The sequence below is a fragment of the Ochlerotatus camptorhynchus genome, unplaced genomic scaffold (genome assembly GCF_037179485.1).
Source record: "Ochlerotatus camptorhynchus isolate MF236.1 unplaced genomic scaffold, CSIRO-AGI_Acam_v1.1 ptg000162l, whole genome shotgun sequence".
NCBI classification, from domain to species: Eukaryota; Metazoa; Arthropoda; class Insecta; order Diptera; family Culicidae; genus Ochlerotatus; species Ochlerotatus camptorhynchus.
This window is the reverse complement of record NW_027040652.1, coordinates 1,281,533-1,303,064: the sequence shown is the minus strand read 5'-3', so window position 1 is coordinate 1,303,064 and position 21,532 is coordinate 1,281,533. Positions and strand designations below refer to the sequence as shown.

At 40.9% G+C, this 21,532-nt stretch overlaps 1 protein-coding gene across 1 annotated transcript; it reads right to left on the bottom strand.

Moving 5' to 3' along the window:
- Positions 1-11,377: 11,377 nt before the first annotated feature.
- On the bottom strand, positions 11,378-14,880 carry LOC135701447 (glutamine--fructose-6-phosphate aminotransferase [isomerizing] 2-like). The gene has a single exon (XM_065222241.1). It carries the CDS (start codon positions 14,137-14,139, stop codon positions 12,112-12,114), a length of 2,028 nt encoding a protein of 675 aa, XP_065078313.1. The 5' UTR covers positions 14,140-14,880; the 3' UTR covers positions 11,378-12,111.
- Between the last annotated feature and the right edge of the window lie 6,652 nt (positions 14,881-21,532).

The window sequence follows — 21,532 nt, the reverse complement described above, 5'->3', positions numbered from 1 at the left end:
TGTTTCAGTTACACTATATAAAGTCATTGAATCAATTATACCACCAACCCAGCGCCAGCGTGGAATTATAAATATGCTGTCAATGACTAGCTGCCGTCACCGCCGTCACTAATTGTTGAAAGGTAGCGTGGTTTCGCGATTTTTAAAACTACTATAAATTGACCGGTATGTATTGCTAAAGCATGGACGCTCAACTATTCATTCCGGGCTTGCTGCAGGCAAGGCGGGTAACGCCACATACAATAAAGGTGAGTATGTGTGAACAATCGAATCGAAAAGAAATTAAGTTTCAATGCCAAATCGAAGCCTTTCGATTTTGGCGATGCCTATTAGGTATGTAGGTTTGAGTGTCTTTTGTGGGAATTTCAGTGTATAGAATGGAAACATTTTGGTTAATTTCGGAGAGTCTTAGTCTTTTTGATTAATAGCATAAATCGATTTTCAATTGTTAATTGACACCGTTTGTTATCAGAGTTTTCAGGACTCATAATGTATTATTGTTCCAATGATGACTTGAAATGATTACAGAACAACTTTCATGGATCAAATAATTGAATTTATAAAATTAAATCTGAAAACAATTTTCGTTTTTAAATATTCCTTTTCTCAGTCTAAAAATGAATAAGCTTTTAAAGAAAACTAGTGCATTGTTCAGAAACTGAACAGCCCTTAGTTAAAAAGGTACTTGATGTCTTGAAATGACCACCGACGTCGTATACGGTAATCCTAACTAGTACTATTTTTAAACCATGTAACCCACTTAGCTCTGACCCATCAGTGCATCTCTTCACCAAGGGTGAACTTGTAGCATTACAAAAATAGCAACAAAAAGAAAAAGTTCATTGCACTTCAGCTCGCGACTATACGTAGCTTGACCGCACATACATGATGCAAAGCAAGGAGAATTCATGCAATAAAAGAAGTATCAACTATTAGGTAATCTTGTTGGAAGCTCGTTCACGAAAACAAATGGATACTCTCCCAAAAAGGTGCCTTCTAACAATTGCCTATCGATGAATCACAAGCGCACCGGTGACGAAATGGGTTCCGGAATGGTTACCTCACATCATTACCTTAATTAGCTGCAGTTTTTTTCCTCTTTCATAGACACCTCACTAGGTGCACCCCTAAGAGGTACTTACCAGCAAGTGAAGAGCCAAATTAATTGCCATGCTGAATTGTAGTGTTAGGTCTTATCTGCATCTTTTCGTGGGATGTGTACTACAGCATTGTCCCTAACAAATAGAAAAGGAACCAATAATGGGACGATGCATGTCTTTATATCACACTTATTTTTTGCAGCGAGGGACGAAGGAAAGCTGGAAGAATGTGACCGACCGCTCACGTCATTTGCCGAACAAGATCAAGTTTCCGGAACTTTTTTTTTTCGACATTGTACTATATATGATAAGGGTGTTGAGATAACCATTGTTGTTATCGTAGACGGTGAAAACAAGTCATGTGCACAACACTAAGTTGATTGTTTTGGATTTTGTTTTCAGTAGATTGGATGAATTTTAAAACGTTTGACGTGTTTTGAAGTGCTTGATCAGCTGCCCGGTTCTTGTCAGACCGGATTGCATGAATCAATGCTTTCAAATAACTGAAGATTGGTCACTAAAACTAAAAGTATGAACATTTTCGGTATTCCAGACATATTTTTTCCTTGATTTGTTTTCCGTCGATCTTGTTTTTCGTACTGAGTACCAATGCTACCGACGCCAACGAGGCAGCTCCCTTGCCTGGACCCTACATATCGACCCATCAACTCATGTACCGGGGACCAACGGCTTTACTTTCCTTTCGAAGGAAGGCGTGCTAAGAGATTTTATGCCTCAGAAAATCCCGACAGCGCCAATTGGTATTGAACCCAGGCCCTTTGGAGTGATAGGCATTCACGCTTACCACTACACCACTGGCGTCGCTATTCCAGACACATGAACGTAGTTGCTTATTGTTCAGAACCAGTGCGAATTTCACCGCGAACCATGTCGACGGAAATTGCATTAGCTTAAGGGCTGTTCATAAACTAATTAGACCTTAGGGGAGATAAGAAAGTGTCTCTCTTTTTTTTCTTTTTTTTTCAAAAACCATCTACGTAGTTTATGGACCCTTATCATCTTTCATGCACAAGTTCATCAATTCAATTTGTTCATAGATTTCGCGCTTGAGATTAATCCCACGATCATCAGTACAGTAAGCTGGTAGTCACTGAACTATCTAGTTTGATATTTTTAGAATTTCTTTTTAAATTAATAACATAGGATGACAGATCTTTTATTTACCGTACATATTGGTTATATTTTACAATTTATATAATCCAATATTTTACAATTTTTTTTAATCTGTCTTTGAGATCATGACATGTTTTGAAATATGGATGAAATCCACATTCCTATGATTTCTTCGATGTATTAGAGAAAACTACAACACAACTCTCAATATACTACACAAGAGAAGAGAGGTACACAAATAAGGATGGACATAGTGTGTAATGTACACTGTTGTCCATTCCACTGAAAGCTATGTAGTTCATCGTTCATCGCAGCAGTTCTCAGTTGAATAATTGACGGATAATACGATTGATTCTGAGCCAGGCGTGCTAGGAATATTTCATCAGAGAGATGATACAAAATGAACAGGCACATTCGCAAAATAGTATCGAGAAAAATGAAATTCGCGTTCTCGAGGAATTACAGTCAAAGGAGAATAAAGATAATGCGGTCGTAATTTTGGTTCAACAGGTTTATTTATGACAATCGGATAACTGAAAAGGTAGATGGCCAGGCGGTGTTTCAGCCTTCTTAGGATCAAAGGTCTACCTAAGATTCACAAATCACCGGTCAACGGAATTCAAGAAATCATCTTGACAGAAGAACTCCTCGGTCACAAACCAAACTTTCTGAATACCTAGTTAGTAAAAGAAAATTATAACATGTCCAAACCAAGTCGGTCGGTATTAAGCAGCGAACTGGATCTCACAAGCCAACATCAGGCATTAGGAGGTATTCAAGAAGATGAAGCCATGATTTCTTTCGACGTCAAGCAGTTTCCCCTGGTGAAGCAAGCAATAAACTTGTTTTTTAGATGGTTCACTTTCAAAAAATAAGATTTTTAATAGAAATGTCTCTGTATGTAAAATTTGATTTGATTAAAAAAATGGGTTTATTTTAGAGTGAATTTTGACAAATATACCACAGGAACTCCTAACGGCCCGTTAAAATATTACGTAACGCAATAGGGGGTGAGGGTAGTCTGACAGCACGTTATATATAATGTATTAAATATAGAAGGGGCCTCCCTTAACTCAGACAATGATATCGTACGCAGGTGTGGAATCTGCCTTCCTGCACATTCGATCGCCATGAATGGATGGCAATCGATGTCCGTCGGTGATTGGCACTAGATTGCGGAACAGAGACCGACGTAAGAAAGGAATGAAAGAATTTGTAGATTTTATAGGTCATTCATCCAATGAAATTCGATTGGTCAAAGGTAGAAGTCGTTAATGAGATTGTACGCAGTTTTGAAAACTCATGTTTCGAAATAAACTCGCCTAAAGTCGAGAGCGTCCCATGGCGGCCGGAACACCGCTTCGAACAATGGTATGTAGTAATGTTAATGGTTTTTTTTGTTCGCGGATCGAAAAACCCTTTCAACCCAATGTAATACACACTTATACCTTTAAAAAAAATTCAATAACAAAAAAATCGGTTTTTGAACATTTTGAGTGAGAACCTCCCCTTAAGGGGGTAGTACACTTTGAACGTCCAAAAAGTAAGGCATTTTCGTTAATTTTTTAAGCAATAAAACACTCAGGGAGGGCAAATATGTTATAACCCATGTATTAGTCATCCTTCGAACTAAAATTTGTATTTTTTCGAACTCGATTGGCGTCTCCCCGTGGCCGGTGCACCAGGTCGCGCGGGCGTCCTCGCGTGGAAGTCGGAAAACGGCGTGGGAAAATACTCCAAAATCGGAAAATCGAACAAAAATCCTGATTAGTAATGACATTTGGGTTAGGAAAATACATATTCCGATTTTTTTTTAAATTAATTTTTTCTAAAGTTGTGGCCTTGAGAAAAAAAAACCATTTTTTTCACCCTAAAAATGCTTACAAAATCGTGGATTAAAAATCCATTTTTGACAAAATCGAAAATGTGGATACGTATTTCTAAGCAGAATTTAATTCTGAAAAAGAAAACCCAGGCGATATCCAAATTTGATGATAACTGGTTAGAGTTATTTCCCACGCCAGTTTGAAAAACCCCGTTTCGAGATAAACGCGTTTAAAGATAAAATTGCTCTCTCAGCGCGCCGGTACATGTTTTAGGAAATCGCTTCGTAAAGCGGTATGGAATATTCTGGCGGACTTGGAGTCTTTTCTAAATTAAAGTATGCATCCCAAGAAACATTTTAAGCCAAAAAAAAATGCATTTTTTTGAAAAATCAAAGTGTACTCCCCCCTTAAGGCTCTTTGGAACTACATGTGGTGAAATATGAAACACACATTTTAAAGTGAATTGCACATAACATTTTCAGTGTCGTCACTTACTCACACATGAAATCTGCCACGACCAACCTGACAGAACGCACCGTAACCCTCAGTGAACCGAAGGGGAGGGTATCTTAGTTGTTTGAAGATGTAAAACTTTTATATGTTGAGCAACTTTTCAAAAAAATTTTACGTTCTACAACTTTGCCGAAGACAAGGTTGCAAAGACTCATTTCAGCTAAAACAATGTTTTTCTAAATTATGAAATAATTAGATGCCATGATCAAATTTTGAATTGGTAGGATACAAGAAGAGGTTGCAAAGAATGTGTTTGACATATTAAACCTGTTTATTTCACTTCATGAGAGTCACAATCAGCGATTTTTCACAAACTCACTCACTCACTCACTCACTCACTCAGCGATCAGCAAATCGCTGATTGTGACTCATAGAAAGCAAAATTTACAAGTTTTATGTTTCCAACGCATACTTTGTAACCTCTTCTTGTAAGTTACAAGTAAAACATGCCATCATACCATCTTTTGGTTTTATTATTCCGAAAAACATTATTTTAGCTGAAATGAGTCTTTGCAACCTTGGCCGAAGACAGCAAACCCTCTATCTAGTGAAATCAAAAGGTTTGTATCGCTGCGCCATCTTTGCGGCCAAAACAAGAACTATTTTTATCCACCAAGTTGTAGTCCTAATTAATCCAAAAAACTTCACTGAAGACGTCAACTAAATTGGATGCAACCTTAGAGCATTAATATTTTTTCCTGCTAGATTTAATTCCTGACCCACTGTGCACTGTGGTCCACAATCCTAAGAATTAGGTGGAAAGGTATATAGGTCTTTGGGAGGGTTTTTTCATTTACGTTAGCCAATCTTTTTATGTGCAAGACACTAGGGTGGTCCATACAGTTGATGGGTTCTACATATCAACTTTTATGTCATTCGAGATCAATCAGCGTAATATCGTCAAACGTATTTTGCATGCACACTAGCACCCATACACATCAGGCACACTTTCAAATAAAACCTTATTTGCGGTAACGGCGCCGGTGGTGTAGTGGTAAGCGTGATTACCTCTCACCCCAGCAGGCCTGGGTTCAATCCCAGTCGGCGCCGCCGGGATGTTCTGAGGCATAACATCTCTAATCACGCCTTCCTTCGGATGGGAAGTAAAGCCGTTGGTCCCCGGTTCATGAGTTGATGGGTCGATAGGTAGGGTCCAGGTGTGGGAGCTGCCTTCCTGGCACGTCGGTAGCATTGGTGCTCAGCACGGAAAACAAGATCGACGGAAAAACCAAACCAAAGGAAAAAAAAAGACCTTATTTGCGAAGAATGTGATTGTGAGTGTTATGTCTGTTTGTCTGTGGTGCTAGTCTCCAATATGATTAAAATACTTTTTTTTTAATTTAAAAGCGCACATTTTTTGCCGAAACAACTTAGCTACTCACTCAATTTGTTGGATAGTTATAAAAGATATTTTCTGAAATATACATAATTTTCAAAATCGGTTTTTGAGGAGTAACTTTTTATACACAGATTTATTGTATACAGTATGTATTCATTTATTTTATTTATTGTCAGTCAATGTAGACCGTTTCACAGTTGTTGCTTTAAGAGCTATATTTTTTTTTTACAATTTAGTCTTTGTTATATAAATTTTAGTATGTCTTGAGAACAAATCAAAATACTATTACTAGCTGACGTTACGCAAGGATTTAAAATATTGCTTTAATTTGGGTTTTGTCATTGTAAAGTCAATGTTATCGAAGTTCTTATTGTATGTGTCCATCATTTGGTTCAAGGGTCCAAATTTGGGGCTGGTAAACGGCTGGACAATGCGTACCATTGATACTTCGCGTATCTGCAGGTATAAAATAGACCCCACTAGCGGTCCTTAGCCTCTTGTCCAGTAACTCCTATCCCTACCTCCCCGCGTTGCCGGCTGGAGTACGAGTAACCATAGGGAAGATTGGGTAACCAACCCCGGTGGGACCTTGGTCGTATGCTGACAGGGAAGGGGGGACTCCTCTCTTCGGAGAGTGCCGTCTTCGAGCGTCTGTTCACCATGGAGCTGCGACTCAAAACGGCGTCTGTTCTCCATGTTAGGACCGGCTGATCAACGTCCTGGTGCCAGCTTGGGACTCTAAACAGTGCTGTGAACGGCGTAGAGGCGGAGGACCAAGGCGGCAGGAGAAATGGCTTCTTGGGTACAGCGGATGAGGGGGACATGCCAGCTTCCACGATAGGTGAAGTTAAGGATTCAATCCGACAGCTTAAGAACAACAAAGCAGCTGGGAAAGATGGTATCGGAGCGGAACTTATCAAAATGGGCCCGGATAAGTTGGCCACTTGTCTGCACCGACTGATAGTCAGGATCTGGGATACAGACCAGCTACCGGAGGAGTCGAAAGAGACAGTAATATGCCCAGTATATAAAAAAGTCGACAAACTAGAATGTGAGAACTATCGAGCGATCACTATTCTTAACGCGGCCTACAAAGTGCTTTCCCAGATCATATTTCGCCGTTTATCGCCGCTAGCAAGCAGATTTGTGGGACGTTACCAAGCCGGTTTTGTGGACGGGCGATCGACAATGGACCAAATCTACACGTTGCGGCAGATCCTCCTAAAGTGTCCTGAATATCAAGTCCCTACGCACCATCTATTCATCGATTTCAAGGCCGCTTATGATACTATTGACCGTGAAGAGCTATGGAATATTAAGGACGAGAACGGTTTTCCCGGGAAGCTGACCAGGCTAATCAGGGCTACGATGGATGGTGTACAATGCTGCGTGAAGATATCGGGTGTGTTATCGGACTCGTTTGAAGCTCGCAAAGGACTTCAACAAGGCGATGGTCTTTCCTGCCTCCTGTTCAACATTGCGCTAGAAGGTGTTATGTTACTGCACGATCTTCAATAAGTCCAGCCAGTTCATCTGCTTCGCTGACGACGTGGACATTGTCGGAAGAACGTTTCTGGTCGTGGCGGAGCAGTACACCAGGCTGAACCGTGAAGCAAAGAAGGTTGGATGAAAGGTGAATACGTCGAAGACAAAGTATTTGTTAGCTGGAGGAACCGAGCGGGATAGGGCTCGCATAGGCAGAAGCGTGACAATCGACGGAGATGAGTTCGAGGTGGTGGATGAATTTGTGTACCTCGGATCATTGGTGACGTCGGAGAACAACTACAGCAGAGACATTCGTCGGCGTATTATTGCTGGAAGTCGCGCTTACTACGGACTCCAAAAGACCCTGAGGTCGGGTAAGCTTCACCTACGTACTAAGTGTACCATATACAAGACGCTGAGAAGACCGGTAGTTCTCTACTCGAACGATGAGTGCTTAGGACCATCTTTGGCGGGGTATGTGAGAACGGTGTATGGAGGCGAAGGATGAACCACGAGCTGGTGCAACTCTATGGTGAACCCTGTATCCAGAAAGCTGGACGGGTACGATGGGCGGAACACGTTTCAAGAATGCCGGCCAACAATCCCGCAAAAATCGTGTTTGCCTCGAATCCGGCCGGTACAAGACGAAGAGGAGCACAGCGAGCAAGGTGGTTAGACCAAGTGGAGCAGGATCTTGGAAGTGTGAGACGGTCAAGAAATTGGAGACAAGCAGCCACGGACCGAGTGAATTGGCGTAACATTGTGATGCAGGTGCAATCCTGAGGGATGTCGGACCAGGATAAGTAAGTAAGTCCAAATTTGGCATAATTCGTACGATGGTGGTTTGTAGCAAATATTAATAATAATTTCTATTTCGTGAATGCTTAGATAGTGTATATAAATTTAAGGATGACAATAGTTCTATTGAATCAATGTGATGTGATACGATATCGTTTACGAATGAAATCATAGCAAATTCATGACGCTCTTTTAATGTTTGGATATTTGTGAGCATTCGTCGAGCTATGTAAGATGGCAGAGGAAATACAGTTCAACCTAACTTGCGGAGTGCATACAATAGAAACTGCTTTTTAACTGACTCTATACTGTACTGTACTGATTTTCATTGTTGTGAACCATGAATTTCGTTGTGATGTTATGATAATGGACAAAAATGTCCAATGTTTTGACAGTAAATATCATGGTTACAATGACAATGAAAATTATTGTATTTTTATTGGATTTTTTTTACGGGTAGCTCTGTTAATAATTGTGTTATAATGATCGGTGAAAGTAAGCTTTGAGTCTAAAATAACACCTAGATCCTTGACTCTATCACACTTTTCTACGTTCTGGTTTCCTATAGTAATGGTTACATCGGGTCTGTTTCGTTTTCTTTTAAAAGTAATTGAGTTACATTTTTTTAAATTTAATGGTAGCAAGATTTTATGACACCAAGTATGGCATATCTGTATTTCCCATTTTGAATGTGTTAATGTCTTCGGCATCTTTTATTTCCAAAACAAGTTTAATGTCGTCAGCATGGAATAGAACTTTCAATTTCTTAATAATGAAAGAGATGTCATTGACGAATAGAATAAATAAAAGGGGTCCTAAATGGGAGCCATGACGAACTCTCGAAGTGATATCAATGGGATTTGATGTCTCTGCTTTGTATTTTAATATCTGATGGCGATTATTATTATTATTATTTTTTATTATTATTATAGTCACTTTAACACTCTTGGGTCATTCGTGACTTGTCCGGGGGTGAGATTCGAACTCGTGACTTTGGCGTGAGAGGTATAGATGTTAACCATTATGCCGGGGTCGCCATTTGATGAGTGCGGAATGCATTAACATTTTTTCTTTTGTTCTAGAGACTTTTTCAAAATTTTATAGTGCACATATTTGCCGAAGCAACTAAGGTGCCATATTCCTTTGTTGATAATCTATGAATAATTTTCAGTAAAATACGTCCTTCTCAAAAGTGAATTAAATGATCTAAACAAAAATGATCTACCAGTTTTTTTTTAATTTTTTGCCCCATATATTGGAATATGTATCTTAAACGTACGTACGCTCTATTAACAAAGAATAACCTCACGTAATTAGTTAATATGCATGATTATTCTTTGTTAACAGAACGTCTATTAGTTGACTGAACGTAGAACTGAATCGGTTGAAGTTTATATAGTGTACGTTTCTATGATAATTGTTGAAACTAGTAAGTTTCGTTCGCCCACCAAGAACACTTCTCAGGGTTCACTTTCTTCCATCGGAGAGTTTGAAAAACTTCAACTGCCCGGCACGTACGAATTAAGTTCAGTTCAACTTTAATGGGTTGTTATTTTTTTTTCTCCGTATATTTGTTGTATGCATGCTATTGCATATCGTGCGCTTCATCGTAACGGTACTCCTCCACGGCGGCGGTGTGTTTAACTCTTTGCTATACCGATCCGACCAACTGCCACCGACTACTACTACGCAATAAAATGAACCCATCCCCTCTCCCCCCAAACTCAACCGCCTGGCCAGTTGGCCTCCGAGCTGGAACATACTGTTTTGTTTTGAATACAGCCCGGGGCGGGTTTGTGGATTCGGTCAGGCTCAAATCCACCGAGCCGTTGTTGTTGCACCTCCCGTCCGTATGAGTCCGTGGTCACGTAGTTCTTTCGATTCAGCTATCAAAATCGGTCAAACGGCGCACAGTGGGATGAAATCAAAAAATGTGAGACATGGCCATTTGCGACGAAACTATTGAGTGTAGCATTTTGATGTCTTCTAGAATGTTTCTTTATTTTGAGTTCTTTATTTGAGAGGTTAAAATATTTGATTAAGGGGGATATACACTAAGATAAAAAATGTCTTTTTTATGTCTTGTTTAAATTGATAAACATCCATGACAATATTGTAGATAACATAATTTTCTGAAACTTTGTCGAAGATGACAATTCTAACGTTGAGTTTAGCTGCTAATACCTGCTAAACTGTAAGATAAACCTCCTTAAAGATAGTGTTTAGAAAAATAATTGAACGAACGTAAATTCTTCAAACGAAAAGATAACGATTTGTTTGCTTCAGCAAAAATGTGTATTTTTACGCCACTTACAAACTTTAAAGAAACTACACTCAATAGCTTCGTCGCAAATGGCCATGTCCCACTTATTTTGATTTCGTCCCACTGTGCGGCGCAGTGAGTTATGTTGTGTGCATATTACACTTAGGTACCTGGAGTCGGCGGTAGCGCAGTCGTCGAAATGCGACACCAACGATACCGAAATTTGATTTCGGGTGGTTATTACGGTTATCACAAATCAACGCATACGAATTCAAGCGTTTGAGTAAGGGTTTGTTTTTGGATGACAAATTCGTTTGGAACCGGTTTTTATGTGTGTCTCGGGTGGGGATGATTGGTTTGCTCTTTTCAAAACTCTCAAGTCTCCAGTCATAAGGATTGCATCCCAAACTGGTACAGTTTTTGAATATTCAATCTCAACCTCCCAAATGAAACTGTGTCAAATCTATCGCCTGAAATTGCAATCGATGATGGTTATGAATTTGATTAACACCTATTCTGCGCCTCTGATTTTCTCAGATCAAAGAAGTGTAGTTTTTTTAGGTTTTGGAGAAATATTGGAAGAGAAGCTATCGGTGGGGAACGCTAGATTTCGTGCAACTGTAGGTCTATCCAAAGATCGAGTAACGATTAAGTAATATCACAACGAGGAGGAGAAAAATCAAACCGGTCGCTGATGGCCGAGAAATAGCTGTGCTCCTTACAGATGTGTGCAAGAAAGAGAGAGAGAGAGAGAGAAAGACGTGCATGTGCTTGGATGTTATTCAAATTTATATACATTCCACATTTAGTGTAATGATGATGGCATACGTAATAGGAGTGCACCGCACGCCTCTGACTTACGGGACTTCGGGCTAGATGAAGTAGAAGAAAACGAAAGTTCCGACTAGGTTTGTTGAAAAAAAAAGGAATAAGCACTAATACTTTATTGTTCAAATTACATACATACAATAATAAACAGAACTTTGCTTTTTCACAGTGTTACAAAAATAAATTTGACTGATTTTTTTTTCTTTCGGACCACTTAGTTTGTCCCTTTAAAGTTAACAATAAACATTTTCTCGAATTCGATTATCAATTACAAGTACAAATCACGATCGACAGCGGGGAAGTAACAATCATCGTTTGATCGATTTCGGGTGTGTCTCTGTCATTTGCGATTATTTTTTTCCCCCGATTACAATCTTCACTTTTTTCATCCGTTTAAGCCGTTCGTGTCTGTGTCTAGGTTTGCTGATTACGCCGCCCTCAGGAAGTAAGACAGCGCATGCAGACCAGATAGGTAGATAGGAGATAGAAATTCCTGGTTGATAAGTGGATTTTTTTTTCATGTGTGATTCATCTTGGTAGTGGTATTGCACTTAATGCATCTGCAAAGTTCGTTTTAGTTTCGCGTTTGATGAGATAGAAACTGCACCTTGCAGACGTGGATGTTTTCGCTTCACTGACTGTCTCTCCCCTTTCGTTCGAAACTTATCATTTTGTTTGTTTAACCATAGTCAAGAACTAATCCATTGCGGATAGAAACGTGAGGATTTCGGCAAACTTAGTGCCTTCCTCCCTTTCTATGAAAAATAAAAGCAAATTGATACTGCTGCAAGTACGTGGTAGGCGTGTGAGAATGTAGGATACAGCTTACTCCACCGTGACGGATTTGGCCAAGTTTCGGGGACAATCGACGTTGCATCCTCTCAGCACGGCAATGTGGTAGGAAAGGAGTTGCATTGGAATGACGGTGAGGATACCCTGGAGGCAGTCAACGGTTCGCGGCACCTCCAAGGTCTTGGATCCAAAGGCCATGGTTTCCGAGTCTCCTTCTTCGCAGATGATGATCGGCCGTCCTTCGCGAGCCGTCACCTGCTGCAGGGCGTTTACACATTTAACGTACACAGGATCACGCATGATGATCATCACAATTGGCATGGTATCGTCGACAAGGGCAAGTGGTCCATGCTTCAGTTCTCCAGCCATGATACCTTCGCTGTGCATGTACGTCAGTTCCTTAACCTTCAGGGCTCCCTCCATACAGGTGGCAAAGTTGTAGCCACGACCCATGATGAGCAGCGATTTCTGCTGATAGAGATCTTGTGCGATTTCCAGAACCTTCTGGTCCAATTTCAACACCTGCTTGATGTGCGTATCCAGTTGACGAAGTCCTTCCATGATCTCCTCTCGTCGTGTCTGTAGTGATAGTCTATCTTCGCTCATCACCAAAGCAAACATAGCCAGCGAAATGAACTGCGATGTGTAGGCTTTTGTCGAAGCGACGCCAATTTCCGGTCCGGCATTGACGTGCACTCCGCAGTGCGATTCACGACAGATCGAACTTCCTACCGTATTGGTGATTCCGACGATCAAAGCTCCACGCTGTTTACAGTAACGCAGAGCCATCAGGGTATCAGCTGTTTCTCCGGACTGCGAAATGAAGAAGCAAACGTCGTCACGATAGATGGGTGTGTTGCGATCCAAGAAGTCCGAAGCCAGTTCCACCATCACCGGAAGCTCGGTCAGTTCCTCTAACAGCTGGCGGGTAGCTACTGCACTGTGATATGACGTTCCACAAGCAATCAGCATCAACCGACGACAGCGTTTGATCTCCGGAATGTAGTCCTTGATACCTCCCAGGGTAACCTTGTTGCTTTCAAAGTTGACTCGTCCTCGCATGGTGTTGATAACGGACTCTGGCTGTTCGAAGATTTCCTTCTGCATGAAGTAGCGATAGTTGCCCTTCATGATCTGTTGGATCTCCATCTTCAGTGTAGTAATCTCACGGGCATGTGGATCATCCAGGCACTTCTTCAAACGATGGATACACAGGGCACCATTTTTAACGGCAGCCACATCGTCGTCCTCCAGATAGATAACTCGGTTGGTATGCTCAATGACAGCCGAAGCATCCGATGCGAAGAAGTATTCGACTTCCTCTCCAGGATTGATAAAGTCCGAAGTGTTGTCAGCAGTCGGTTCGAACTGAATATTTCCCGTAGATCCATGACGAAGTCCCTTGCCGTACAGAATCGGAACATGGTTTGTGGCTAGGCAGGTCTTCGCCTTGATCCCAACCAACAGTGGAGATCCTCGACGAGTGACGACACATTCTCCCGGGAAGTGCTTCGATTTGAAGGCCAATGCAAAGGCACCCTCAATCTGTTGGACGACCTGTTCGACCAGTTCTCTGAACGAGTAATTTGGATGCTGCACATAAAGATGATTAACCAGCTTGGCAATGGTTTCCGTATCCGTATCCGATTCGAAGACGTATCCGCGCAATTCCAGGAACTTCTTGATATCCTTGTAGTTGGTAACGATTCCATTATGGACCACCACGAACGAGTTGGTCTCATCCGAACGCTGTGGATGCGAGTTAACTTCACTGGGAGCACCGTGCGTTGCCCAACGGGTATGCGCAATACCCACTTGTGATTCGATAATGTCGTTATAACTGCCGTCCTTGGTTGCATCGATGATGGACTCCTCCAAGACCTTCACTTTTCCGGTGCGCTTGAAAGTGACGATCCCCGTCTGATCCGGACTGTCCACGGCGACACCAGCCGAGTCATAGCCACGGTATTCCAGTCGCTTCAGTCCCGTCAACAGCAGGTCCAACACTTCGCGCCTCGATTTCGGCGTGAGATAATTCAAGTACGCAAAAATACCACACATTTTATCGCTTGATTACACAAAACTGTGTTTGTCCGTGTCCGTTTCTTCAGCTGCTCGCGTCAGTAGCAAAAAAACACGCGCTGGCACTTGTCTATGTTTATTGCTCAAGCACACACGATCACTCTACTAAGGCAACTCCAGCCGAAGCAATACTAAGTCATGCACTTAGTAGTCTTCCTACGAAAAACGCTAAGTATAACGAGGCGATACGAAGAAGAACCTCTCCCGAACGCGGAACACAAACGACTGAGCTGTTTGCCACGGTTCGACACTTTATTACTTTGCGGAGTTTTCGTAGCCGCTGCAGCCTTCTCTCGTGCACTCGGCTCGGACTTGCCCAACAAGCTAGTAGTACCAGTTTTTCCGCACACGTACTTCTTCGTGATCGACCACCTCCTCTCACCAGGCCGTAATCGATTGGGCTTGTTGTTTTGGGGTCTGATACTCTCACTGTCGCCGTCAACACACTACACGCACTCTCTGGGGGAATGTCGTCGGGAATGGATGGGCCTCTTCAAGGCACAGCTCAACGAAGAAGTTCTAGAAGTCACACGCGCGCTACCGTACGTACCGTTCCGATATTGGTTCGACACTGAGAAAACTTTCACTGCCGAACGAATGCTTTATATACCAACCGGGGAGGCAAGCCCACAATCCGAACTCGGTCCTGGTAGCTGTTCGCGAATCTCTTAGTACTATTCCTGTTCTCCAAAAATAAACAGGTTTTCCGCGCAGTTCTGCTCCGGGGGGACACTCTGCTTTGGTCGATTTGTCACTGCTTTATTGAGTCACACTTGTGTCCTCACTCTTCCAGACTGTTGACGTGTATCAAAAAGCAAATCCTTTCGTTGCATTCGGTTCGAGTCTCGTCGCTTTCTTGGAATGAAAAATAAAAACTGAATTAAATACACATATACTTCAATGAAGCTGTCCCCTTCTTGCCACCCGATCCGGGTAATGGTTTGCATTGCTTACCTCTTCTCTTTTTGAACGATGACAACTAGGTAGTAGGTAGTTGAGATGTAGACGAGTATGGTTCGAAGATAGCGGTGTGTGGTTGTGCGAAAAACAATACGAACTTGACACCGTGGATAGCGAAACGTACTGTCAGCTGACTGTCAAAGAAAACTGGCGTAGCCACCCACACAATCGTCACGCGATTGAGCCGGGCGAGGATGAATGAATGCGATTGGCTGTGAGAAAGCTTCCAGTGAGCTTTTCTGTTGGTTGGTAGCAAATTTCTTACGAGAGCCCGGAGTTTGTGCGAGTGTGAGAAGAGGTGGTTTGAAATGAACGTTATTTAGGTCTAGTTATGAGTCGTTGTAATCGGACAATTTATAATTATAATTGTTATTGCAGGGAAAAAAACACAAGATATGCTATAAGGCTACAGGCTATGTTATTACAGTCTGTACATAGTGTGGTGATTTACCACCATTAATCCTATAGAACTAATCCGCACATATAGGTTTTGGAGAGAAATGGGTAGATTTCTGGAGGTAAATTATTGAGGAATTTTTACCTACCGCAAGGGATTTACCATATCAATATAAAATAGGATGTAAATAAATTAGAGTTGAGGTTATGATCGTTTGGAATGGGCTTTCCGTCATATAGCACACCCCAAAGGAGCCGAAGGAATGAGGTAATTTCTCCGGAACTACACAATATGATTGATTAATGCAATTAATTAAATTTTTGGGCTTGATATTTTTTAAATCGTATCCACAGCCAAGTCAAGTTGAACTAAATATTGTTAAAAATAAGCTTAATCGTTTTATTTGAATATGAGAATGGTATGAATAATTTCACACTATTGATGAGAAATTAATTAATTATCTTTTTTCCTTGATCTGTTTTCTGTCGATATTGTTTTCCGTGCTGAGCACCAATACTATCAATGTCAGGGAGGCAGCTCCTACACCTGGACCCTACTTATCGACCCATTAACTCATGAACCGGGGACCAACGGCTTTACTTCCCTTCCGAAGAAACGCGTGATCAGAGATGTTATGTCTCAGAACATCCCGGTGGCGCCGACTGGGATTGAACCCACGCCTGCTGGAGTGAGAGGCAATCACGCCTGCCACTACACCACCACTATAAACTAACATAATATAACATATTAAGAATAATCATACAATTCTCCTTAAACATAGCAGAAAATTCCCTTGGAACTCTACTTCTAATTTCCTTGGAACCTTTTTGAACTTCCCTTGAAACTTTCGTAAGCATTTCATTGGAATATTTCTTAAAATTGTTTGAAATTTTTATGAAAATTAGATTCATTTGAAATTCTTCATGATTCAGAATTATTTTTAAGGGCAATGCGATCGGTATCATGGACAAGGACGATTACGACAATTAGATGAAAACAAAAATTAACCACGGACCGCATAGACAGCTTTGAGTGAACTCCCTACAGAGCATGGTTAAACACGTGGAGAAAATACTGAAGCAGTGTAAATCAATATTAGGAGACGGAGAAGGTCGTTTACGGGAATCCCCAAAGTTCACAAACCAGGGAATGAAATGCGAAAGATCGCGTCTGCAGTTGGTTACCCTTCCCACAAACTAGCGAAGTGGCTAGTGACAGAGTTCCAGAGAATGCCGAATCAGTTCCAGAGGAAGTAAGAGAAAGTTGGTAACACCCAGAAGTTCACCCAGCATTTACAATCTCCAGGAGACATCAAAGACGCCGAGGTTATGGTATCTTTCGACGTGACAGCCTTATTTCTCAGCGTACCGATCAAGAGGGTGCACGACGTTAGACATACGGTCGTTAGGCATACGGACGTTAGGCATACGTACGTTAGGCATACGGACGTTAGGCATAATGTACGATAGGCATACTGGACGTTGGGCATAAAGGACGTTAGGCATAATGGACGTTAGGCATAATCTACCGGATGAATTCCAGAAGGATGATAATGGAGACCGTCTATTGATTGCTGACTTCGGTGACAATAATGAAAGAGCCTTAATTTTTGGAACTCATGAACGACGTCTTGGACAGGCAAAGTATTGGGTTACAGATGGTACGTTTGCCACAGTTCCTTGTTTGTTTCGGCAACTCGTCACTGTTCATGGAAGTATCGCTCCCTCACATCAGCAGACGGTTCCGCTAGTTTTCATTCTGATGACAACAAAATCAGAATCGTTGTATCGAAAAGTATGGCAGGAAATCCTGGAAGCAGCAGGTATGTTTTTTTTGTTATTGAATGAAAAACCACAGAATTAACCATTCTTGTTTTCATGAGCTGTTCTTTGGCATCATATTTTATTCAACCTTGGCTGTTTTTTTTGTTATTGAATGAAAAATCACAGAACTCACCATTCTTTATTTCATGAGCTGTTCTTTGAGGAAAACCTTTTCTTCTTTGACTTTTGCAATATGTGTGTAAGAATATATTACAACAAACGTGTGATTTTTTTTATTTCTAGATGCGATTGATTTCAAGATATAGTTCAAAACTAAGCTGAGCTTTCATTGTAAGATTACTTAACCACTATCGCTACTAATCATGGATCTAAGTAAATATGTAGATACGTCACTTATGATATGATAAATAATGGATTCCAAACTGTGTTTATTAAATAAACTATGTTTGTTTAACTTGTATCATTGTTTATTCAACGCTAAGCCTAATTTAAGCATTGTTTACAGGTTTACAGGTTAAGCAGGTTTCTAGAGTTGCACAGCAGCAAGGTATTTTATGCCTTACGTCCATTATGCCTAACGTATATTATGCCTAACGTCCATTATGCCTAATGACTTTATGCCTAACGTTCACTATGCCTAACGTCCGTATGCCTAACGTCCGTATGCCTAACGTCCGTATGCCTAACGTATTTATGCCTAATGGGGTACACTCCGGTCAAGAAAGCGATCAACCATTTGGAGGACAGCATGGAGAAACAAGGTTCGGATGTACCTTAAGCTGACCCGCCTTTGTATGGAAGAGAACTACTTCTCTTTCCGAGGTAACTTCTACAAGCAGACCCCGTCCTTTGTGAGCTTTTCATGGCTAACTTGGAGACAATCCTGAAGGAGAAAGGACTATTATAAAACCGTTGGTGGAGGTTTTTCGACAATGTCAGCCTAGTTAAACGGGGAGATGAGATCAACAGAATTCACAAGGATTTTAAATTCACTTCTTGTCATCAGGGAATCGTCATCATCTTCTTCTTTTGAATGCGCTGTTTACAGGAAACCAACAAGCACCAAAAAGTTATCCCCTATACTTCCAAGCATTCGTTCCAGAAAAAAAATGGCTGGCTTCCACCACATGATTCATCGGATGCATACTCTTCCACTCGTCGAAACAGGAAAGGTTAAGGAATTGCAGTACATCTTCGAAACAGCAATACTCAACGAATAACGGATACAATCCAACTATCGATAAAAAAGCGATTCTACAAAGGGGATTATTTACAATCCTCACCGCAGCATCTGAACCCTTGAAACGAGTGTCCGTTCCATTTGATCAAGATTACTACTAATTCGGATTAGATTTAGTTTTTACTAGTAGACATAACCAGTTAAATCATTGTTAGGATCCACTAAAGACCCAGTTCAATTTTTAGGTAAAGCAGCTGTATATAAAATAAGCTACACTCATTGTAACAAAGTATCTGTAGAGAACTTAAGCAACTAAATTTAAAGAACATGGACGCCAAAATGCAAGAGGAAAAAGGCCTAACATATGATCTCAATTCAAAGGTTGCAGAACACATCTTCACCGAGGACCACCAACTATCGACGGATGACATCACGGTTTCACGAACCGTATTTATTTATACCACGGAAATTGGATGTTGCAAAGAGCCTCGAGATCAACAAACAACGGTATTCAACTTTACTCAACAGGAATCAAGGAAACGGACACACATGGCTTTTCAAGTTACTATCTAGGACACACAAGTTTACCTAGCTTGTTAGTGAAAATGTACCTAGGTTGTATTCGGTAAGTTGCGATGGTTTCTTCAGTCGAGTACAAGAAACTAAAGAAGTCGGTCCATTGTAGATCTGTCAAGGGTAAGCAAATAAGGTAGTGGAAATAAATGGAAATTACTAAGCCTTCTCTCTTTCTTTATAATTCTTTTTAATTTATTTTCTGAACCTTCCTCAGTAGTCCTTTGAAATTATTCTCAGAACATATTTTAATTTTGCTTATAATATTGTTTGAACTCTCATCTGAAATCTCTTGGAATTCTGCTCCAAATTCTAATAACGTTCTCCTCACGATTCTTCTCAATTTTCCTAAGAATCTCCGAGGAATTCAATTCAAAATTTCCTTTTGAATTCATCTCAGAATTTCTCAGAACTAAGGGGTATTCAACTCTGCACACCTCAATCTGTGCCTGTCCTTTAAAAAGTAAAACGTGCATCAAATAACACGAATGTGAGTCTTTCTTTGTTCAACATTCATTCCTCTTGCTTTAACGATGCCAAACGAGTGATAAGATTGGTAAGCGCGAGATCGTCGGCCTGGTACGTATATGCTGACCGTTGCCAACCATTAAGTTCAACTCCTCTACGGGAAGGAGAAGGGTGAGTGATGGCAGAAGCTGTCCATCCAGGACAAGAAAGTTCTTTACCGTGTCTCATTCTGGTAGACGTTCGCCGAAACCTGTACTTATGACCCACCCGGCAAGTGGAAAATGTACCTCTACATTATCATCACGGTACTCGGACAATGCTACAACCTAGAAATCAAGAAGGATTCGACCTAAAACTCCCACTGGCGATAGCAGAAGCAGCAATGGACCTTCAGTTGCTTCCTAGTGGTAGCCTTAACTTTTGGGTACTGAATTCATCTAAGTTTGCTAAACATGTTTTGGTGGGAGAGTCAATCGACTGCGTCCATGGTTTTTAACTTTTGAATACCCTAATAAATAAACAGTAGACCTAGGAAATCACTAAGATTGTTCATTAACAACACAAAAATAAATAGTGCTGCTCTTCTTCTTTCTCATGGCTCTCAACTTTTTACTTTTAATCCGTTTATCCTCATCGTCCATCAAATAATTTAGCCAACGTTTGATTCCTACCTTCTCTTTGTGTTTGCTTGTTGCTCCTTCATAACTTTGATCCTTACTTGGTTTTGCTGGAATTGCATACTTATCTCCTGCTGACGGTTCCGATCGCGTTTATAAATACCGCGATTCAGATTGGCTCCGTCGAGGGCTCGTTACCTCCGGTATGGTTACCTTCACAATTCTGTTAGCAGCATCCTTCTCTTCAACATGCCACCAGCCACAGTCAATCGAATCTCCGAGATCATTCAGTCCATATAATTGAGTGGTTCTGCGGGAGAAACTGCTGCGGTTAAAGTTGCATCTGCAGAATGGCGGGATCGTTCTGTACCGGGTTGTTGTTGATACCGTACATCAATGCTGCAATTGGAACTGGATTCTGAAATTATCATTGTTTATACAATTTACTTTCAGTCCGTATCCTATTGCCATTTGGGGTTAATACGTAACCAGGCCTTTTCTGACCCAAAATTAAAATCCTTCCGATTGTGCAACCTTATATAACGATTGAGGATACTCTCCCCGGAAAATAAAAAAAAAACTGTTAAAAACTTTCCCTTTAACTTGAAGTAAACAAACGCTTACTACGTTAGCAACACTTGTCAAAATGTCAACTCAAAGCAGCGATGCAATTTTATATTATATTCTATCTCATACTTATCATCGAGTACCCTAATACCCCGCTCACATTACAGCGTATATCACGTGATATACGCTGTCTTGCAATGAGCACTCATACATCTAGTTTTCACTGGAAATCCTATGTATGAGTGCTCATTGCAAGACAGCCTATATTACTTGATATAAGCAACAATCAATACGAAACTATCGATTTGAAATTGGCTCACTACTTGACTAGCCTATTGGTCCCAAGCAAATCGATTAACGTATCCCATTCTAGTCAAAATTCTAGTACTACACAATGTTTGTTTTGATTCACTATGAAAGTTTGACAGATAAAATGAGGGGAGATGTTTCGAGGGGTGAATCGATTAGCTTGGGACCGAAGATAGTACCAGAGCTGCGCCAAAAAGTTGAGCACGTTTCCATAGTCTGTACGGGGTATAACGTGCATCAAATAACAGAGTGCTACGATGTGTTTCGGCACAGTGTGCAGAGTTGATTGCCCCTTGCTAAGAACTTTATTTCAATATTACCTTGGAAAGTTGCTCACAACTCCCTTAGAATTTTTGACTTATTTTTTTTGGAAATCCTCCTCACCATTGTTTGGAATTAACACTTTAATTCCTTCAGGGAGGATGAAATTTAATATGTATTCTTGGCAGTATTCAATCAAAAAATAATAAACTTTAAAACCACAAAAATTCGTCTAAATCCTAAAGCCTTATTTCGG